The sequence below is a fragment of the Diceros bicornis genome, chromosome 9 (assembly GCF_020826845.1).
Source record: "Diceros bicornis minor isolate mBicDic1 chromosome 9, mDicBic1.mat.cur, whole genome shotgun sequence".
Lineage (NCBI taxonomy): Eukaryota > Metazoa > Chordata > Mammalia > Perissodactyla > Rhinocerotidae > Diceros > Diceros bicornis.
Genome location: NC_080748.1, coordinates 56726900 through 56748569, shown reverse-complemented (window position 1 = coordinate 56748569; position 21670 = coordinate 56726900). Strand labels below are relative to the sequence as shown.

Here is a 21670-nt window from a genome sequence, read left to right as displayed (position 1 = left end):
AAAGCTTCCAGAGAGCAAAGACAGGTTATGAACCAAAGATCAAGCAGAATGGCGTTGGATTTCTCAGAAAATCATGTTCGCTTGCGTAGCTCAACCATCAGTCATGTCTGAGGGAAGATAAAGATGCTTTCAAACATGCAAGGTATGGAACCATTTTAACTTCTATGCCTGCCCCTGTCTTTAGTCTAGATTTGAGCAGGGCTTTATGAGGGGTGTTGCCAAGGGAAAAAAATAGAAATGACGTGTTTAACTTTATTGAGAGAAGTATGGGGAACACTTAGGGATAGATATAGAGAAAACTTAGCAAACACAAAAATGGGGCAATTGTTGACTCAACGAAAAAAGAAAAATTATACAAGGAGGGAAATGTAATATGTTATACAATTTGGCTTACTTCTGAAACCATGGTTACACAGTCATAGTAAAATGACCTCTGAATACTGGTTTAACCAGAAGTTATTATATAGCTGCATTTTGAGGATTTGAGAAGGGAGGAGCAGCATCATTTTTCGTAATAGACACTGACAGAAAGTATCTTAAACAAAAAAAACATTAAAAATGGAAACTTTGGCATATCGTATAGAAATGTGGATATCAATTATAGATAAAACAGCTGAAGTTTTGTGTAGCTGCTTTTAGGGAGAGAATTTGTAGTATTCAATTATATATATATATAAAAGTTTTATAAAAATAAAAGTTATATATTTTAGCTGAGTCAGAGGGCTTAGAACTAGAAGGGGAAGAGAATATCTGTGAACAGTAGATCATTTATGCCTTTGAAAGCTCTACACTCTATAGAGCAGTGCTGTCCAATAGAAATATAATGTAATCTACATACATAGTTAAAATTTTTCTATTAGCCACATTAAAAAGGTGAAAAGAAACAGGTGAGGTTAATTTTAATAATGTATTTTACTCAACTCAATATATCCAAAAAAATAATTTCAACATGTAATCAGTATAAAATTATTAAGATTCCATATTCTTATGTTTATATGAAATCTTCAAAATCCAGTTTATACTGTACATCTAAAGTACATCTCAAGTCACACTAACCACATTTCAAGAACTCAGTAGTCACAGGTGGCTAGTGGCTGCCATATTGGACAGCACAGGTGTACAACTATGGTTGAGTACAGTGCCCTGGAGTCTGGCCCTGCAGTTGGATGCTTGGCAGTCCTCCTTGCGTAGTGAAAGAGAGGCATAAGATGAGGAGCAGAAAGTTTCCTCCGGTGGCAGTGTTGGTCCCATGCTGGTGGCTATTGAGAACTCATTTGCAATGCAGATATTTAACAAGTCTTTGATAAATATTGGTTAAACGGATGCTGAATGAATGCACAATTAACACAGTCAAGTTTTCATATCATGAAAAATTCTTGATGTTAATGGATATTAGGCATAATGGAGAAGCAAAGTAGAAGAGAAACACTGAGAATTTTATTTCATCTGTAGAAGCAGCACTGTTTCTCTTATGCTTAATCTTGTGCTTCATTATCATGAGTTAGCATATTAGTGATTATACATTTCATACAAAAGATATTTTGTCTTGTGTACTCTCTAATACAACAAATAATTTTATTTATGCCTAATATTTATACTTTTTACTAATCTAGTATGTTTTCATCTGCAAAACTTAAAATAATAGGTACTACTGGTTACTTGGTGTTTGGAGAAACATGCATATTTTAGTACTTTAGGTCAAAAATGCAAGTTAATATTCTTTGGATTTGACATTTTTATCTTGTCCGCTTGGAGTATGTTCTTACAGATGAGTTTCTAATTCATACTTTCTGCTGACATGCCAAACATGATCATTCTGAACAATTTATTTTCTTATAAATGATGATATATTACTAAAGTATTTTTATTTTGTCTATTCTATGTTTGGGACATTTAAAAAAATGTCTTTTTGTTTTTTTCTTCTCTTTTGAATAGGTGCCAATGATACTAAATTCACTACAGAGAAGTGTACAGGCAGTGCTGGTGGGAAAAATTCAAATTCAGGACTGGTTTAGCAATGGCATTAAGAAAGCAGCATTAATGCACAAGTGGCCACTGAAAGAAATATCTGTTGATGAAGATGATCAATGTCTACTTCAGAATGATGGATTTTTTCTTTATCTTTTATGCAAGGATGGATTATACAAAATAGGCTCTGGATACAGTGGAACAGTTAGGGTAATGTGATTCCTTACAGTTCTTAATCATAGCAGAAGTTATATCCATATATCCATACTGAATTGTGTTCTCTTTGTTTTCAACTTCATTTTTAGAGTACTGTCTAATTTTTATATAATGGTATTGCTTTAAAAATCATAAAAGGAAACATATACATTGAATGTCATTCATCCGTTTGTGTTATTTTTCATTGGTTATTAATTGTGAAACTGTTCATAGGCTAACTTTTGTTATTTTGCAGGGCCATATATACAATTCTACATCTCGCATCAGAAACAGAAAAGAGAAAAAGTCTTGGTTAGGTTATGCTCAGGTAGGAGAATATCCACAATAAACCAAACTTTCTTTCTCATCTTTTAAAACACGTGGTTCATACTTGTTTAATCGGTAAATAATATCACTTCTATTTAAACACATATGGTGTATTTTTAATAATATGGCTATAATAATGGCATAGTGTAGTGTGAAGAACATTAGCTTAGAATTTGTAAGAGGTTTACTAAAGTATTTAGTTCTGGCCCTGCTTCTACTAGCTGTGTGACTTTGGACAACTCAGGTAACTTATTTGATCCCCTGTTATTTATCTGTAAAGTGTGGATAAAAATGTCCTCTGTTGGAGTTTTTGTGTAAGTGAACCTCTAAATAAGAAAGGCCACCTTTATCGTTAGCAAATCTGAATTGGGAATCTATCTGTGACCTGAGTCCAAATTAGAGCTTCTTGCCACAAACTGCTCCATTCTAAGTCTAGATCAGTACCTTTCAGGGAACAGTGTGTGGCCTGCCCAGTAGATAGCTACCTGCATGGAGGATCATACAGAGTATCACCAAAGAGAGAAAAGAGCTAGGCTTGTGTTGCTTTCTTAATGCTGTGATCTCATCACCTGACTAATGTGGCCTGATGGGTGTCAGTAGTCGGATACATCCCTCTGCTCCAATGGAGAGAAGCAAATGAACAATGGACAGAGGGCCAGAAGTGTTTATTTCTATATCATCCCTTCCTGAGAGATGCTTCACCTCTCAGGAAGGGAACACAAGTTCCCTTGTGGAAGGATATAGAATAAAGATGTCCCTGTACACCTGTCTTTCCCAGTTCAGAGTTTGTTGTCAGCATCAAATGATAAAAGATATTTGAAAGCATTTTGAAGACTAAAGAATTATTGTTGTTGTTACATTAACAAATAATCCTGTTATATCAACTTTTGGGGAGATTTTGAAATTAAATTTTATTTCTTTTTTTTTTTCCTGTGAGGAAGATCAGCCCTGAACTAACATCCATGCCAATCCTCCTCTTTTTGCTGAGGAGGACTGGCCCTGAGCTAACATCTATTGCCAATCCTCCTCTTGTTTTTTTTCCCCCTTTTCTCCCCAAAGCCCCAGTAGATAGTTGTACGTCATAGTTGCACATCCCTCTAGTTGCTATATGTGGGACGCCACCTCAGCATGGCCGGACAAGCGGTGCATCCGTGCGCGCCAGGGATCCGAACCCCTGCCGCCAGTAGCAGAGCACGCGCACTTAACCGCTAAGCCGTGGGGCCAGCCCCTGAAATTAAATTTTAAATGTCAAATTAATTACTCAGTAATTGTCTTTTAAAACTTAACCTGATTTAAAATGTCTCATCAAACTTTGTTTTGCCACTTCTGTATTTTATCTAAGAAATAATGCCATGGAAAATACATTATTATAGAAACATGTTCAGTGACATATCACTTCATCTAAAACCACTACTCTATTCCTTTTTAAATATTAACCTAAATATTTCAGTTATTTTTTCTAAAAATATTTGTTAAAGTAACAGCAGTCATTTCTATTATTTACTTGGCAAGTGATATAATAATTTAGAACAAAATGTACTGTCCTGTGTGGTGTATCTAGTATATATATCTGGGAATATAGTAGAGTAAATTGATACCCAGTGGTGTACAGTTCCTCCTCTTATTAAAGTATACCCATGTTCTTATATTTTTAATCTTTAATCTATTTAAGACATCAATATTGATGTATTAGAGTATCTCAAAAAACTGTAATGCAGACCTGTATGGCTACTTTTTCTGCTAAGTTGGTAGTGAAGAAATATTTTAATACATAACATAGCAAAATTTTTTGTTGTTATTAGGGTTATTTATTGTATAGAGATGTGAATAACCACAGCATGACAGCCATAAGAATAAGCCCTGAAACACTGGAACAAGATGGTACTGTAATGTTACCAGGTATGTTACTCAACTAGTCATTTGTTTTCTTTGCAGGTGATTTTAAGAGATGTGCATGTTAGGCCATTTAGACATATAAAGAATGATTAGCAAGGAATAGTGCTTGCTTTCAAAGAGGTTAAAAAAATCTTGACATGCAAAGCATTTTATAGGCTATATAAAGTGAATGCATGTGAGGAAATCAGACACAGAAATATAAAGGTTTTTTATGTTTGTTTTCAAATTCTTGCCCATCTGCAGTCTGATCCCCCTGGCCCCACCAAGGTTGTTTCAGCTGCTTAATTGTTGGGGTGATGTTATTTTACTTTGCTCTTAATAAAACCACAACGCTGGCTCTCATATAACCTGGTATAAGGAACCTTCTCTTTATTTTCACTTTAATAGCCGTTCACTTTGGGTTTTCATCTTTATTTTAAAGGATTTTCAGAGACAGATTTTAGGGTTGGTCAGGAATTTTTTAAAATTCCATTGTTTGTACTTTTTAATAATACCCTGATAAGGCATTTTGGACATAATTCATTTTGCTTTAATTTCAAGGTTGTACATAGTATTTATCACTCAAATCGCTCTGCTGTCTAAATTCTGAGGCAGTGGATCTTAAATTTTGTGAGATACTGGGCAAATGCATAATATATTCTCCATTGTAAGACCTTTAAATTTGCATATACCTTTAATACATTCTAAAGGAATTTATATTAAAATCTTGAATGTTGAATGTATCTATCAATAATTTCATGGTAAGCAGCAATATTACTTCTAGGCACTTGGCCATCTGAAAATGATTGAATGTTCTGAAGAACACATTGAGAAGGATAATTGCTCCCAGGCTGCTTGTTAATCTTTAAAATATTCTTATAACTTCATCAAACATTTATTCGAACATTGTTGTGTATACATATATCCAAATTAGTGTGCATGACACCATGTTAAGGTAAATGCCACATTTTGTGTGTTTCACAAGTAAGCTACTTTGGAAAACTGATGACTTATTAAAGCCGTTTTGTAGATAACTATCTATTTCCAGATACGTCTACAGGGTTGTTTTTTTTTTTTAATCATGAGAACTCCTGGGCCATGTCTCTGATCCTAATAATAATAATAAATATTTTTAAATCATTACATGCACCCCCATATATATACATATATTAAAAGTAATCATATTTATTATATAAGAAAAACAAAATTAAAATTAATTGTAACCCCACTTCCCACGATTAACTTATTGGTGAATATCTTTCCTGTCTTTTTCCTATGTATATATGTATAGACTTGTAAAAAAGTGGTCATATGCTACATATTGTTTTTTAACTTTTCTTTTTCACTTAGTATTCTGAATATATTTCCAGGCAATTAAATAGTCTTCCACAACATCATTTTAATGTTATAAAATATATGCCACTGATTAATATATGAGAATGGAAGTTCCTTCCAAATTTTTGCCATATAAATTATACTGTAAAGAGCATCCCTATCACTCTTTGTGCAAGTCATTTTAGGATAATGTCCTGGAAGAAAAATTCTTAACTCCCTGGCCCTAACAGATGGATACTAATAGAAAGGATTTACTTCTAAGAAACCCTTATCATTTAATAGAGATTGTGACTGAGAAGTCCATTTGAAAATGGTTTACCTATGGCTGTTTTATTTATTCCACCATGATAAAAACTGACTTAACATGCTTATTCAGTTTAAATCCCTCTACATCATTTAACATTTGAAATGCAACTTTTAACAATACAAGTGTGTCTTTCTGTGTTTCATAAATATGTGCCATATTCATGGTGAAGAATGAACCAAACTTTGGGAGGATAGTCCCGTGTTGTATGTCTTCTGAACTGGCAGATGTTGCTTGATGTTTTCCTGAAGAATTATAACGTTACATGATGGATAAAGAAAAGATAAAGAGAAAATCTTTTTGAAACGGCAGGAAGATGTGCCCTCAAGCCCGAAGAAACCCGTTGTCATTTTTCTGTTTCTTTGACCTGGACTGCAATTTCTTCAGTAGTACTTTTTCTTCTTAACTAGGGGCAACTCTGTTCTGTAGCTTTCCCGTCAAGAAGGAGCAGAAGTGAATTGTCAGGTTTATAGATGGTAATGAACACCACGTTTAAAATTGACATAAATCTGCTAACTCCTTGAGCTTCATGTTCCAGCTTGTCTTACAGTCTAGTTTATAAATAAGTTATTTTCAACCTAGCATTGACAAACTTAAAACATACTTTTTTTTTTTCTGTTAATTGTCATTTTAGCCTTTGTATGTTGGCATACCTTTTATATTGTATCTGTATGTTATTTACTCTTCATGTCTGGTGACAGGGTGCCTCAGATCATGAGGGTTTTTGCTACTCTTCTTGCGCCGCTTCACTCCTCACCCCTGCATTTATCTGAAATTATAATGAGTTTTTCTTCTTTGCTTTTTAGTTTAAAATCTTACTGCTTAGAGCTTGAGAAGCGTCTTTCTTGCGCCTCTTTGTATTCTGTACAGTGGACTAGGAACTCTTTCTTTCGATTTCTCCTCTCTTTGATTACCAAGTCTCTTGGGCTACCAGTGGGCCTTGTCTCCCAGTTTCTATTTCCAGTTTGTGATCACTGAATTCTCTATTTGGTAAGGGTCTGCCTGTGTTTTGCATATTTATAATAAGGAAGTATGCTAGTATGAAGCTCCTGGGCACAGACATAGAGTAATCCAGCTTATTTGGGTGGGCTCATTATTGCATTCCAAAAACAGAATTTTATGTTTTGTTGATTCAGGTGCAAATAGAAATGAAATAATTTTTTTGGTATTGTAATTAATGGAGAGATTCATCCTAGTTCTCTGCAGTTATTTTGGGAAGTGTGTGTGCTTTTATACTTGCTTGCTGAATATTTGTTTTTCCAAAAGGATACAGTTTATACTTAGATGTTGATTTTGCTTGTAGTTTCATGTTATTTAGTAGCAATCACTAACACATGTCCAGTGGTCTTTCTGTAATACTGGTATCCCTTGTTACAGTTAGTTTTGTGCATTATTTTGATCAAAGTATATAGTGCACTGTTCTACAGAGATATATACAGTATTGACAAAATATGGTATTCGAGCCAAAATATATGAGCACTTTCAGACAAAAAGAAATACATAAGCATAGCTTTGTCTGTTCTATGAAGAATGAACTTTTAAAAAGTACATAGCATGCTAAATGCTAAAAATGCTGGGAATAAGCATTAAACTTCTAAGTGGAAACTGTACAACCAATTCTATTTTATAAAGCAAGGGATATCCGTAGTTGGACACCATAGACCTCAAATACAGAAGATTTAGGTCTATCTGTATTTTTCTGTGACACTAATGACTGTGATGTATGTCTGAGGGTAGAGTGTTGCCTACATTGCATGTGTTTGTATTGAAATGATTATGACCAAGATTATAGTTTTGTTCGTTGTGGTGCATGTTTATTATCAGACTATATCTAATACTAATTCATTTTGAAATTAGGTGAGCTCTCAGGTCCTTGATTAATGGAAGATTTATAAATGTAAGCACAAAATGTAATAAGTATTATTAGTTGAATTATTTAGTTTCTGCTAATTTGTAATTCTTTATTAAAAAGCACAGTCTCGTTTTGAGTTTGTTTATCCTTATTGCGTGGAGAACTCTCATTCTGACTTCAACAGAGGAGTAAAGTCATTTTGTGAGGTGTTTGTTTATATTGTAATATAATTACTTTTTTTTTCCTTTTGCACAGATTGCCACACTGAAGGTCAAAATATTTTATTCACTGATGGAGAATATATTAATCAGATAGCTGCTTCAAGAGATGTAAGTACTCTGAATCATGAGTAGCTGGTGTAAATGGAATCCCTTCCTCATAAATTATCTGATTTTTATTAGATGAATATAGAGCCTTAAAAGACCAGTTTAGGGGCCAGCCCAATGGTGTAGTGGTTAGACTTTGTGCACTCTTCTTCTGGCAGCCTGGGGTTTGCGGGTTTGGATTCCAGGTGCAGACCTATGCACTGCTTATCAAGCCATGCTGTGACAGGCATCCCACATATAAATTCGAGGAAGATGGGCACAGATGTTAGCCCTGGGCCAATCTTTCTCCGCAAAAAAGAGGAGGATTGGCAACAGGTGTTAACTCAGGGCTAATCTTCCTCACAAAAAAAAAAAAAGACCAATTTATGCAACATAATGCTGTGGATATTTTGTTTCTTTTAGGATGGCTTTGTTGTCAGAATATTTGCCACAAGCACCGAACCTGTGCTGCAACAAGAATTACAACTTAAACTGGCCAGAAAATGCTTGCATGCCTGTGGTATCTCACTATTTGATCTGGAAAAGGACTTGCATATTATAAGTAAGATAGTCAAATAAGCCTTTCTCACGTATTTTGATTTTCAAATTCTTTATTCTTTTGGAAATTAACATTGTGTTTCAGCAGTGCAGCTTATATTTTAGCAGCTATTTTGTTGTTTGTTACTCTAAAGCAATTTTAGAATTAATATACATAAGTAACTGGGAAGTTTGGTCTTTAAAACAGAATATGATATGTGAACACCACTTTAAGGAAGTGACTAATAATTTCCACTTTTATTTTGAATAGAGCAAAAGAAAATAAACTTAGATTTGATAAGAATTATAGATAGACAATACTTGTGGACATCATTAGTTTACATGCTCCATCTTTATTCAAATTATTTAAAATTTTGAAAACTTCTCTTGTAAATGTTACTACAATAATGTACATAGGTGTCTCATTGAAACCTTTAATTTTTATTTGAACATGTTTTCAGGACAGCTATAAAATGATCCCATAGATTGTGAAAATGATAATTGGCCTAATGAACTGATTAATAATCTTTTATTTGGATATAGAGTATTTCTTAGACTTAGTATTCTTACTCTCGCAGTGTCATAGTAGTAATTAAGATCACTAATTTGCACGAGGATCTCAATTTTGGTTTTCCATGCTACAGGTTTAATAGTGACATTTTTTAACTTATGGAATTCTTTGTAATACCCACATTTTTGGTATCTCGTTAAATTTAATAAACTTGATATTAGTGATTTACTTTGCATATTTTATGTTTTATGTAGTATTTTTTTAATTCTTCCATAGAAAAATGTTGAGTTGAAGTTATAGTTTTTAAATTTAAAAAGCTCATAAACTAATTAGTAGTTTGTATAATTGGACCAAATCATGACATGGGTCATATATAATTATTTACTTATAGTGTTATAATTTGAAAATATGCACAAGGGGTCTGTATGTGTATATGCACACATATGTATTCAAATTCGTGGAGTAGCTACATGATATGTTCTTCTGTAGAAAAAGCATGGAACAGAGAATCTGAAATATCTTAGTTGAAATATCTGCATGGCATTGTTCAAGCCCCAGTGACTCTGTGTCTGGACTAACTGCACCAAGCTTTATATTTGTTCATTTGTAAACCAGGCAGTGTAGTTGTGAGGATCAAATAGGATAAGTTCATGCATTCTATAATGCCTGAGGCCTAATAGATGCTCAATAAAAATTTGTCATTCATTCATTAATTCAAGGAATACTGCCGACATTGATTTAAAATTTTTTTTATGTTTAAAAAATTAATTTGGCGCCAGTTTGGGACAAATAAAGAAGCTTATGGTAACTTTATTTTTCATTGGAGTAGTGTACCTATTGTTAATATTTTTTCTAAATTCAGGCATATGACATATTTTGTCATCCTTGTTTTTGAGAGATATTAATTGAATTGATTTTTTAATCACTCAAAATAGTACAAGTTGTGCATGAAATTATTCATATTAAAAAATAATAGTATTTATTAGTCTTGTTGTATTATCAGGTACAGGATTTGATGAGGAGTCAGCAGTTCTTGGTGCAGGACGTGAGTTTGCACTAATGAAAACAGCAAGTGGAAAGGTAAATTACTCTTTTAGGATTAAAAATTAACATTCTCTGCTTTAAGAGATAGTCATTGGTACAATCAGTTGATTCATTTATAGTTCACATGTTTAAACATAATCATATTTTAAATTTTAATTTAAAATTAGTTTGTTTTTTATATGTTAAAATTTTATTCATGTTGAAATAATATGAAAGAAAATTGTGACATTTAAGAGTATAAAACTTTGTCAACTTTATAAAATGTTACATTTTTACAAATTTTTAATTATGGAGATGAGATCTTTGTGTAATTTTTTGAATTGAGATGAATTCACATTTTGTGTTTATTTTGATGAATAGGATATCCATTGCAAATTTCTCTAAATGTGCAGAAATACACAGACTACGACTGGGGGAAGTAGGAGCATGAATAATTAAGTTATAGATTGTAGAGGTCAGTCTATAGAGATGGAAGCTTCTTTCTTATCTAGTGGGTGTGAGGTTAAAGTAAGGTAAGGTATTAAAAGAATTCTGAGAATTAAAATTATTGGTCAAATACAGTATATTTGTATTTAGGGCTTTTTACACTGGGAAAAATGAATTGAGAATTTTATGAATTCCCTCTTGTGAGTTTGGAGTATATTTATGAAGTATGTTGGTTCGTATCTATTCAGGATACTTACAATGAAAGATTATAAATATCCTGAGTAGATATGAAAAAACTATTATGAACTGTGTCTTTTTAGAAAAATATGCCTATTTCTCTCCTGCTGAGCCCACAGAAGTCAAATAGTATTAAAAAACAGTTTGGATTCTTATTATTTTTGTTTTTCGGTAAAATATGGAAACTTTTTTTCTCTCGAATGAAACCCAGTACGCTAATCCAAAAGGCACTATAATTCCGTTTTTTCTTTTTTTTTTGATATATAAGATATATTACACTGGCAAATACCAGAGTCTTGGAATCAAGCAAGGTGGTCCTTCAGCAGGAAAATGGGTTGAGTTACCAATTACAAAATCTCCAAAGATTGTACACTTCTCAGTTGGACACGATGGCTCCCATGCACTTTTAGTTGCAGAAGATGGAAGCATATTCTTTACAGGATCTGCTAGTAAAGGAGAAGATGGAGAGTCAAGTAAGTTGACTGATCAGATGCACATTCAGTAAAAACACTGTGGAATTTATTAACATAAGGTATATCAATTTCAATAGCACTAACCTCACCAAGTTAATAGAGGATTTTACTTTGGGGCATATTCAGTTAATGGTGTTGGTATACTTTTCATTAAAGAGCTATGATTGCTGATTTCATTCTAGAGTTCATATTCATGAATTTTTATATGCTTTATGGATACATAGCTATTTATCTGTTTTGTCAGTTGGTGTTATTTTTAAAAACTTATTTCAATATATTATTTTAGGTAACCCAAAATTTTGGAAGGAATGCATATTTCAGAATAAAGTAAACTTTATGTAACCTCGTGTAATAGTATCAGTTTATGGATCACTGTTCTTGGTGTTATTTCTCCATGATGCAATCATTCCTAAGCAATGAAAAAATAAACAATTTTGTTTATTTCTTATCCTTCCTGTACTTCTATTAAGTCTTCTTCAGTGTCATTTTTTTTGTTTTGTAACTTCCATATACGTTATATATTGTAGCACAGTGTGGTAGCATCTTATGAGGATTAGGTTTTAAGTCAACATCTAATGTAAAAATCATATGTGAATAAAAGTTACCCTGAAAAAAACCTCTTAAAATAGCCATGAAGTATGTTCCTGTATCTCATAAACGTCACCACAATCACTTTTTCCTTCTAGCATTCGGAGGACATTGTTTCTTCATTGCTTGAGCACCAGATAATGTAGTTGCCATATGTATGTATATGGATCATGTTATATGAAAAAATATAATGGTATTTTAAGTCTCAGAATTGTACCCAACACAGCTTTATGTTTTTCTTCTGAAAGGCATGCAAGAACTGGGGTTGATTGAAGGAACAGAAGATTATTTCTCATCTTTTGCTCATTTCATGGATTCAGTTTTTAGAGCAGAGGCTGCTTGAATCACTCACATTTAAATTTATTTGCTCTCCTTCCATATGTATGTCTCCTTTCCTTACAATCTCTCATTGACTAGGTGTTGATTTTACTTTCCAGGATCTAGCATTAGAATACATGTGAGGCAGAGTTTGAGAAAAAAGGGAATTTTTTTAATATATATGATAATGGAATGGTGTTGATAATGTAAATAGCTAATCTAGAGATTGGACTCTCCAGAAGTTTGGTAGGAAACTGGTGTTTCCCATTGGGAATTTTAGTGTGCTACGAAGAAGAGGATCTGACAGTGATAGCCTAAATATTAATTAACCAGATGAAGCTTGCAGGTTGACTCATTTTAATTGACATGTTGGGAAGCCTAGGCTTTGTGAAAATAAATAAACAAATAAATAAAGTAGATCATAAATGCAAATAATGTTTTTTCCTTGGGCTTTGTATACCATTTTTGTTTGTACATGGATGCTTTAAATTAATTTTATTTATTTTTTTTAAGCTAAGAGCAGACGGCAATCAAAACCTTATAAACCTAAAAAGATAATTAAGATGGAAGGAAAGATTGTGGTATATACAGCCTGCAATAATGGAAGTAGTTCTGTTATTTCTAAAGATGGAGAGCTATACATGTTTGGAAAAGATGCCATTTACTCCGATAGTTCAAGTAAGTTAAATGCCATTTTACTTTTATGCAAAGAAAGTCCAATACTAGACATTATGTATTGCAAAGATGTGTCTAGAAAATTAACATTTGTAGCATACTTTCTCTACATTTTTCACATTTCTTTCCAAATACAACATTTTGTGCTTCCTTCCTGTCTAAATGCTGGGAACACTGTCACTGGTTTCGGGGAGAGCTAATCATGGGGTATGGCTAGTGCAGCTCCACCTTAGCTGTTAGTTTCTCTGGAGAGCTTTCCATGGACTCAGATGCTCATGTGACATGTTCCTCGTAGTACCCTGGGAAATGATTTTCATAACATAGTTGATTTATAATTAATGAATTATTTATCTCCCCCTGTTAGGTAGTTAGGGAGGGATTCTCTCTCTTATTTACTGTTATATCCTCAGTGCCCAGCACAGCATCTGGTACATGGTGGAGTCTCAAGAATTACTTGTTAAGTCACTGAGTGACTGATAAACCAAATGTAGTAGATATGAAGGATAGAACTAGCCAAATAAATATATCAAACTGTCAGTCTTTTGGCTAATTATTTCCTATTTTGTTGGGTTATTTTATCCCAGAAATGAAAAGTTCTTCATTGAAGTGGACCTTTTATATTACTGATGATTTACTAGGCTCCGAAAGGATTTTTGTGGTTGTTTCTTACCAGATTTGTATCTTTCCTGTAGGTTTGGTAACAGATTTGAAGGGCCATTTTGTAACTCAGGTAGCAATGGGCAAAGCTCATACTTGTGTTTTAATGAAGAATGGAGAAGTTTGGACATTTGGTGTAAATAATAAAGGACAGTGTGGACGAGACACTGGTGCCATGAACCAAGGCGGGAAAGGTAGGTGTTGAATGTGTGGATATTCAACTTTGTGGTGTCTTTTCATTAGTTTTTCAGAACAACATGGTGAAGAATCTTACTCTTTTCAAAACAAGTAGCTCTTTGATTTCATACTTATAAATTAGGAAGACCACTGGATTTCCTATTTATGGGACAGTTTATCACTGGAATAATTCAATATACTTTAGACTTTTAATTTCTGAGCAAATGACCTTGCTTATATGTTTTCCTTAATTTTATATAAAATATAATAGCACCTTTTTGGTTTAGCATTTTTGGTGACTAAATTGTTCCAGAAAAGTGCATTTTTCAAACTCTTTGTTATTGGCTCCTTTTATACATGTGTGTTCAGTTTTAACCATTTTTGGAAGCAGTCCATCTGGCAAATATTATCTTCCTGTTTAACAACATGAGCTGCCTGTAGTTAAATCAGTTCTTGACAACTAAAAGTGATCCTTAAGAATGCTTGACCGTTTGTTAAGAGCTCAGTTGCAGATGCACCTTATTCACTGTTTCTTTTGCCCCAACACTCAGGCTATTGAAGGGAAGAGAGGGGTTTATCCTTTGCCATGCTTGTTGTCGTCTTTTTTTGGTAGTATTTTGCATCTACTTCATTCTTTTTTTGTATGTGAGGAAGATTAGCCCTGAGCTAATATCCATTGCCAATCCTCCTCTTTTTGCTGAGAAAGATTGGCCCTGGTCTAATATCCGTGCCCATCTTCGTCTACTTTATATCGGACGCCGCCACAGCATGGCTTGACAAGCAGTGCGTCCATCCGTCCGTGCCCGGGATCTGAAGCTGGGAACCCCAGGCCACCAAAGCAGAGCATGGGAACTTAACTGCTATGCCACCAGGCCGGCCCCTGCATCTACTTCATTCTTGTTCTCAATTTTTACTTCCAGCTACTGTCAGTGCTATCCTATACCCTTCACTTCAGTTCCTGGTTGTTTGTTTTTAATTTTGTGTGGGCTGGAGAATAGGAAATAGATTTAGAACTAAACATTGAACTGTGTTTAAAATATAAATGAGTTTAAGGAGGATCAATCTTTGTATAAATTTACCCAGAAACACGTTTAGCCCTTTTGGGGCCTTCTTGATGGCAGACTCTTCTGGATGTCAAGAGCCCACCGTGTTTTTTTGTTTCTTACCTTATTTTTATGTGTGTGTATTTAAAATACTTTAGTTTTTTAAAAAAAGCAAGTTTGTCAGAGCATACTGATTTTTTTTAAGAAAGGAAGAACAAAAAAAAAGAAGAGAAATATCTTACCCCAAAATGGAAATATTTTTTCTGTTTGCTAAACTAGTGAATTGTAGTTTTGGATAATATCTACTAGGCAAAGAGGAGAGAACCAGTTTAGTTTTCTATATATAATATAAATGTATATTCAAATTATGTTTTATAAGAGTTCTGAGCTGAACAAAATTTATTATTCTGAAACTGTTTTGTGCAAATTTGGCATACATTTGCACCTATGTTATGGATTCTTAATGCAAGTTTTGTAATAGCCAAAATAAAATTATTAAAAGCTTTTTTACTTAATAGAAACCACACCCACTCTGTAAGTAATGAATTAGAAAGCAGACTAGTAGTGTAAGACATAATGAATATAGATGCAGAGTCATAATGAACATAAAGGGATTTAAAAAAAATTTTTTTTAAAACAGAAAATAATATTGAAATATAAAAAAATTGTTTATCTACCACCATGTCATCATTTTTCAGTAAAAAAAAATTATAAGATACAAATGTATTGTATTACTCTTCCAAGCCTTGGTATTTTACTCCATCTCTCGCCAGAACTAAGCACTATCATGACTTTATTAATATCCTCTCAGTCACGTTTGTATATTTTTACTTGTTCTTATGTATTTTACATGTAGAAAATATTTATACTCATATATTTTACACATAAGAATAAGGTATTTCTATAAGTGCTAATCTATTATTCATATTTTTCTGCAAATTATTTTTTTTTTGTCTCGCCATTTTGTTTGAACAAGTTGGTACATATAAATCTAGGTGATTCATTTTAACTGCTGTGTAATAAACCATGCCACTAACATACCACACTTTATTCTCGTCCTGATAGATGAGTTTATTTCCAGTTTTTCACTGTTATAAATAATTTTAAAACCTCCTTTATCCATGTTTTCTGGCACATGTGTGAGACTTTTCTTTAGTGTAATTGCTGTGTTATAGCAATTGTACCAATTTATACTCCTACCAGTAGAGTTTGGTTTTTCACATCACTCCAATAGTTAGTATTGGCAGACTCTGATGTTTGTCAGTTTAATGGCTATGACATTGTATTCCATTGTAATTTTTTATTTGTTATATTGAAGGATAACATACATGCAGAAAAATACACGTAGTATAAGTGTACATCTTGATGAATTTTCACAAATTGAACACATTCGTGTAATCAGTACCCAGATCAAGAAATAGTATATTACCAGCACTCCAGGAAGCCCCCCTTTATGTTCCTCTCCAGTTACAATCAACCTCTCCAGTTAACACCGTAAATTATTTTTGCATATTTTTGTACTTTAAGTGGAATCATATAGTATGAACTCTTTGGTGTCTAGTTTTTCACTCAACTTTATGTTTATGAGATTCATCTATATTGTTACAAGTAGTCATAGATTGTTCATTCTCATCGTTGTATAGTATTAAATTGTGTGAATATACTACAGTTTTAAAATCCTTTTTAGTATTACAGACATTCAGATAGTTTCCAGTTTTTGTTATTATGAATAGTATTGCTATGAACATTGCTAGTAAATGTTGGTGAAAATATGTGTGCATTTCTTCTGGGTATATAACTAGGAGTAGAATTGCTGGGTCTCTCATTTTTCTTTTAATATGCATTCCCTTGATTATTAATAGTGTGTTAGACTGTCTCTTCAACCTTTTTTAAATTTTTCTTGCCTTTTTCTTATTGATTTGTAGGATTTTTTTTGTATATTGTGTTGTATGTGTTGCAAATATCTTTGACTTACCTGTGGCTTATCTTTTACATTTATTTATGGTTTCATTTGTTGTATATAATTTTTAAGTTTTGATGACAAGTTTTTCATTCTTTTTCTTTATAAATGTTTGCTTTATATAGTCAAGTTGGGGCCTTTATTTTCCATATGAATTAGAATTAGTTTTTCTACTTGGCTTTGTGATTGGGATTGCTTTGAATTTAGAGATTAATTTGAGGATAATATTTTTTTTTTTCTTTTTTGTGAGGAAGATCAGCCCTGAGCTAACATCCATGCTAATTCTCCTCTTTTTTTTTTTTTGCTGAGGAAGACCGGCTCTGAGCTAACATCTATTGCCAATCCTCCTCCTTTTTTTTCCCCAAAGCCCCAGTAGATAGTTGTATGTTATAGTTGCACATCCGTCTAGTTGCTGTATATGGGACGCCGCCTCAGCATGGCCGGAGAAGCGGTGCATTGGTGCGCGCCCGGGATCCGAACACGGGCCGCGAGCAGCAGAGCATGCACACTTAACCGCTAAGCCATGGGGCCGGCCCCGAATTTGAGGATAATATTTATGGTACTGTTGGGATGATTAAATGAGTAATACATGTAGACCCAGGTACAAGTAAGTGCTCAATATATTTTAGCTATTGTTGTTATTAAAAATAGAGTCAGGGGCCAGCCCTATGGCATAGTGATTAAGTTCAGCATGCTCTGCTTTGGCAGCCCGAGTTCGCGGGTTCAGATCCCAGGCTTGGACCCACACCACTCATCAGCCATGCTGTGGCAGCGATCCGCATACAAAATAGAGGAAGATTGGCACAGTTGTTAGCTCAGGGCTAATCTTCCTCAAGCAAAAAAAGAGGAAAATTGGCAACAGATGTTAGCTCAGGGCCAATCTTCCTCACCAAAAAAAATTTAAAGAAAGGGTCTTCTTCAGGATTGCTTTATTCTAACTCTAGACATAGTTATCCAATACTTGGTTGTCTAATTTCCCAGCCTGTCCATAGATTAGAAGTGACAAAAATAAAATAAGGCTATATATTCTGTGAATTCATTTCTTGATTAGACGGACATGTACTGAGTCTGTTATAAGTGTAAGTGATAAAAGAATAAAGTTGACTAAGAATAAGAGATATGGTAAGGTACAGCCTTGTCTTTGAGGATCTAAGTCTAGTAGGAAAGACAAACGTAAAAAATAAGTACTTGATTCCTGCAGATTTTCTCTTTCATTATCTGCTCTTGTAGCACTATATATTCCTTCATAATCCTATCACAGTTGTATATTTACACTTTTCTGTATGGTTATTTGATTAATGTCTATCTCGCTCCTTAGATTATAAGTTTAATAATAGCTCATTATTATAGTCCTCAGTGCCTAGAGCAGAGGTCTGCAAGCCATAACCTGATGCCATAACTGCTCAGTGTCCTGTTTCTGTATGGCCCTCCAAACTAAGAATGGATTTTAAATTTGTAAAGGATCATTTAAAAAAAATGTGACAGAGACTTATATGGCCCACCACGCCTAAATTATTTACAATCTGGCCCTTTACAAAAAAGTTTGCTGAATCCTTAACATAGAGGAATGCCTAGGGCATAGTAGGTGTTCAATAAAAAAAAAAATAGTTGAATGAATTATAAGACAAATAAGTTGTAATTGGGGTATAAACAGGCTTTGAGGAGATAGTGACTGACTCCCTGAAAAACGTGGTAAATCCTTTCATAGGAAATGACTTCGGAGCTGAGTTTTTGAAGGCTGAAAAGGAGTTTTCTCTGGTAGATGAAATAGAGAGAGGCATATAGTAAATTAGGTAGAGATACAGATGGAGTGGGAGTGAGCAAAGGCCCTGAGCATGTGAAAGGACACAGGATGTTTAGAAAGCAGAGGGAATTTAGGTTCAGGTATAATGTAGTTTGCATGGAAGAAATGAGGTTGGAGAAAGTTGGGAGCCATATTGTGACTGACGGTATCTTTCTAAGGAGTTTTGTTCTTTTAAAGACCTTGGAAAGACATTGGAGGTTTGTAAATTGTGAAGTCATAGGATCAAGTGTATGTTTTAAGAAGCTGATTGCTAGCAGTGGGAGGATTTTCTAGAGTGGAGGGACTCTTTGCTTAGAGCATGGTTAGGAGACTTTCTTTGTTCTGTTGAACAGTAAGGATAGAAGGGAGGGACCAAAATCATAAAAAATTGAATATATGATTGACAGAAAGTAACAGCTAAGAGATGTTCCTGCCTTCCCTGACTCTTTTTGCAGAAAGGAAATGGGGAGAGCATTTATTCATGGTCCCTAAAATAAATTTTATTTTTGTTGTTCGTATATTTTAGTATTGCTTTCTATATTCACTTGGGTTATGATGTGTTATGTAGTTTTTCAGTTGGGAAATATAATTATCAGTTTTTTAGACATGGGAATAATCTACATAAAAATTATAAATTTATCTGTAAAATAGGGTTTGGAGTTGAAAATATGGCAACAGCAATGGATGAAGACTTGGAAGAAGAGCTAGATGAAAAAGATGAGAAGTCCATGATGTGCCCTCCAGGCATGCATAAGTGGAAGCTGGAGCAGTGCATGGTGTGTACTGTCTGTGGAGACTGTACAGGTTATGGAGCCAGCTGTGTCAGTAGTGGGCGTCCAGACAGGGTCCCTGGAGGGTAAGAAAATGCGTAACACTGAAGAAATAAAATAGTAGAAAATGTGTAGAACACATTTCTTTTCAAAATTGTTCCAGAGTGTATTCTACAGTGTTCTTTCTTAAACGCATATTGGCGTATACTTTACAATTATAATTGTTTTCTATTATAATAATTTCTAATTTAGCGTCATTTTCATTTTAAGTTGCTTTTATTTGATTTATTTAAACTATTATTTGAAAACAGGTCATAAATTTCTTCAAGGCTTCATTTGTGTTCTTTTCCTAAGACTGCTTTAATGGCAAATATCTGTTCATTTTTGTTGAACGTGAATCTTTTCTGAGTAGAATTATCAAATATCATGTAGAGTACTCAATTAGGGATATATAATTTTCTTTTAAGTTAAATTTACTGTCCTCAGTTTTAGGAGTTTTAGAAGCTGTCGCTTCTAAAGTTGCATTATACCTGTCATATTTATCCTTTTGACTTTTGTTGGACCACGTTTTTTTTCAAGGTCCTGTATTATTGTCATTTTAAAGTTAATATGTGAGTTTGGCAGAATTAGAAAGCAGGTTTTTCCCTAGCACGTTGGGGAGAATTTTGAGTCCTGTTTTTTGTGTTACCATTTATAGCAGTGTAACATAAGGGAGTATCCTTTGTAAGATCAAATTAATTATGATAGATCTTTGCATTATGATAACTCTGATCTTTGTAAGATTGGATTAATTATGATAATTAGCTGACTTGGGGAAGTAGGGGGAACCTTGTGAAGAAAAGCCCAAGTGAGTACAGCCACCCCCACATCTCTGACCTGCCTATTTGACACCTCTTTAGCAGTCAGGTCACCTTTTTAGTAATCATATAACACACACACGCGCGCGCGCACACACACACATATATATGTATATATATATATATTTTTTTTTGTCAGTCATCTAGCTGTCCCAGTACCTGGGTTAACATTGAAGAACACCTTCAGTTACGACAAGAACTAGTTTGTACTTGGCCTAACATAGTTAAATAGATCATATATAACATGCGTTTTCTTTTAGGCTATTGAAATATTATGATTTTTTAAATAATAAATTTTCTTTGCATCTTTAGCATATGTAAAAATATTTTGGCTCACTTTATCAAAGGGTAATATTTCTTCTACAAAGCTATATGTTTGGCTCTGTTTACTATATTTAAAAATGTCCCAAAATTGTTTATTTTTAAATTTAATTTGGATACAGAAAGATTCTATGATTTTTTTTTTTAAACAATGTTGGAGTTGAAATTTATCCTCCTGGATCTCTCCCAAGTTATTTCAATTAAAATTGTGTCCCTGATCTCTGAACTTAAGCAATTGATAAATATCGTAATTGAATTTCTGAATTCTCTAGTCCTTCCTGAAATTAATTCTTCTTCTTTACATGCTTCCCCCCCACCAGAGATTTACTATCAGTTTCCACTTAGTAGATCTAAATGGACAATACCGAGTACAATAATTTCTTTGTTAATGATGCAGAAATGAATAGGTACGTGGATAAAGTCAACAAAGGAATATATGTCAGGACACTAAGAACTATTAAAAGTGACTTCAGTTTTTATAAAATTGTGGCTACGTATCTTAGAATAAATTTAGAATTAAACATTATTTTTTAAATAGCGCCCCTGGACTATTCAGTAGGGCACATTATTGTATCAGTTTTTACTGTTGTAGTTAGTGATCTTCCAAATTGTCAGTAATGCTTGCATTTAAACGGCAGGAGTTTCACAAGCTACCTAGCTGTGTCTTTCAAAACTGCTGTCGGGTAGATCCTTCCTCTTGTACCTCCACAAATCTGGATAACCAGAGGCTCAGCGAGACTGTCAAAGGTTTTTCAGGACTGATCCAACAAATAACATTAAAACTGCAACTTCTACATCTACAAAATATGTGGCTAAGAAGTTAGTTGTTCACTGACCCTCTAGCCAACTTCTGAGAGTGTTCTTGTCTTCTTTATGTTATACTCAAATGCCATATGCTTACTTCACAACTGATGGGAAGAGGACAAAAGGGAGGAAAAAGAACAGGTAATTGGACACAGTGAAAGGAGCGACTGGGAGATGATGGCATATAAAGGAGAGTGGAAGAAGGAGACATAATGTATGAAACTGGGAAGCTGGACTCACTCATTGAAGGCTGCCCGTGCCTCCTTTAACTTACCTGGTAGATAGCAATGTTGTTTGTTTGTTTGTTAACCAACCAGCCCATCCAGAA

General features: G+C 33.8%; 1 protein-coding gene across 13 annotated transcripts in view; it reads left to right on the top strand.

The window, feature by feature from the left end:
* The window catches only part of MYCBP2 (MYC binding protein 2), a 256327-nt gene that overhangs the window by 51124 nt on the left and 183533 nt on the right, over positions 1-21670 (top strand). For all 13 annotated transcript variants that reach the window (XM_058548329.1, XM_058548334.1, XM_058548335.1 and 10 more), the window contains exons 6-15: positions 1936-2178; positions 2420-2491; positions 4293-4389; positions 8112-8185; positions 8585-8723; positions 10213-10289; positions 11185-11389; positions 12809-12973; positions 13663-13821; positions 19242-19446. In XM_058548329.1, the coding sequence (XP_058404312.1) occupies positions 1936-2178; positions 2420-2491; positions 4293-4389; positions 8112-8185; positions 8585-8723; positions 10213-10289; positions 11185-11389; positions 12809-12973; positions 13663-13821; positions 19242-19446 (1436 nt within the window). The remainder of the gene's footprint in view (positions 1-1935; positions 2179-2419; positions 2492-4292; positions 4390-8111; positions 8186-8584; positions 8724-10212; positions 10290-11184; positions 11390-12808; positions 12974-13662; positions 13822-19241; positions 19447-21670) is intronic.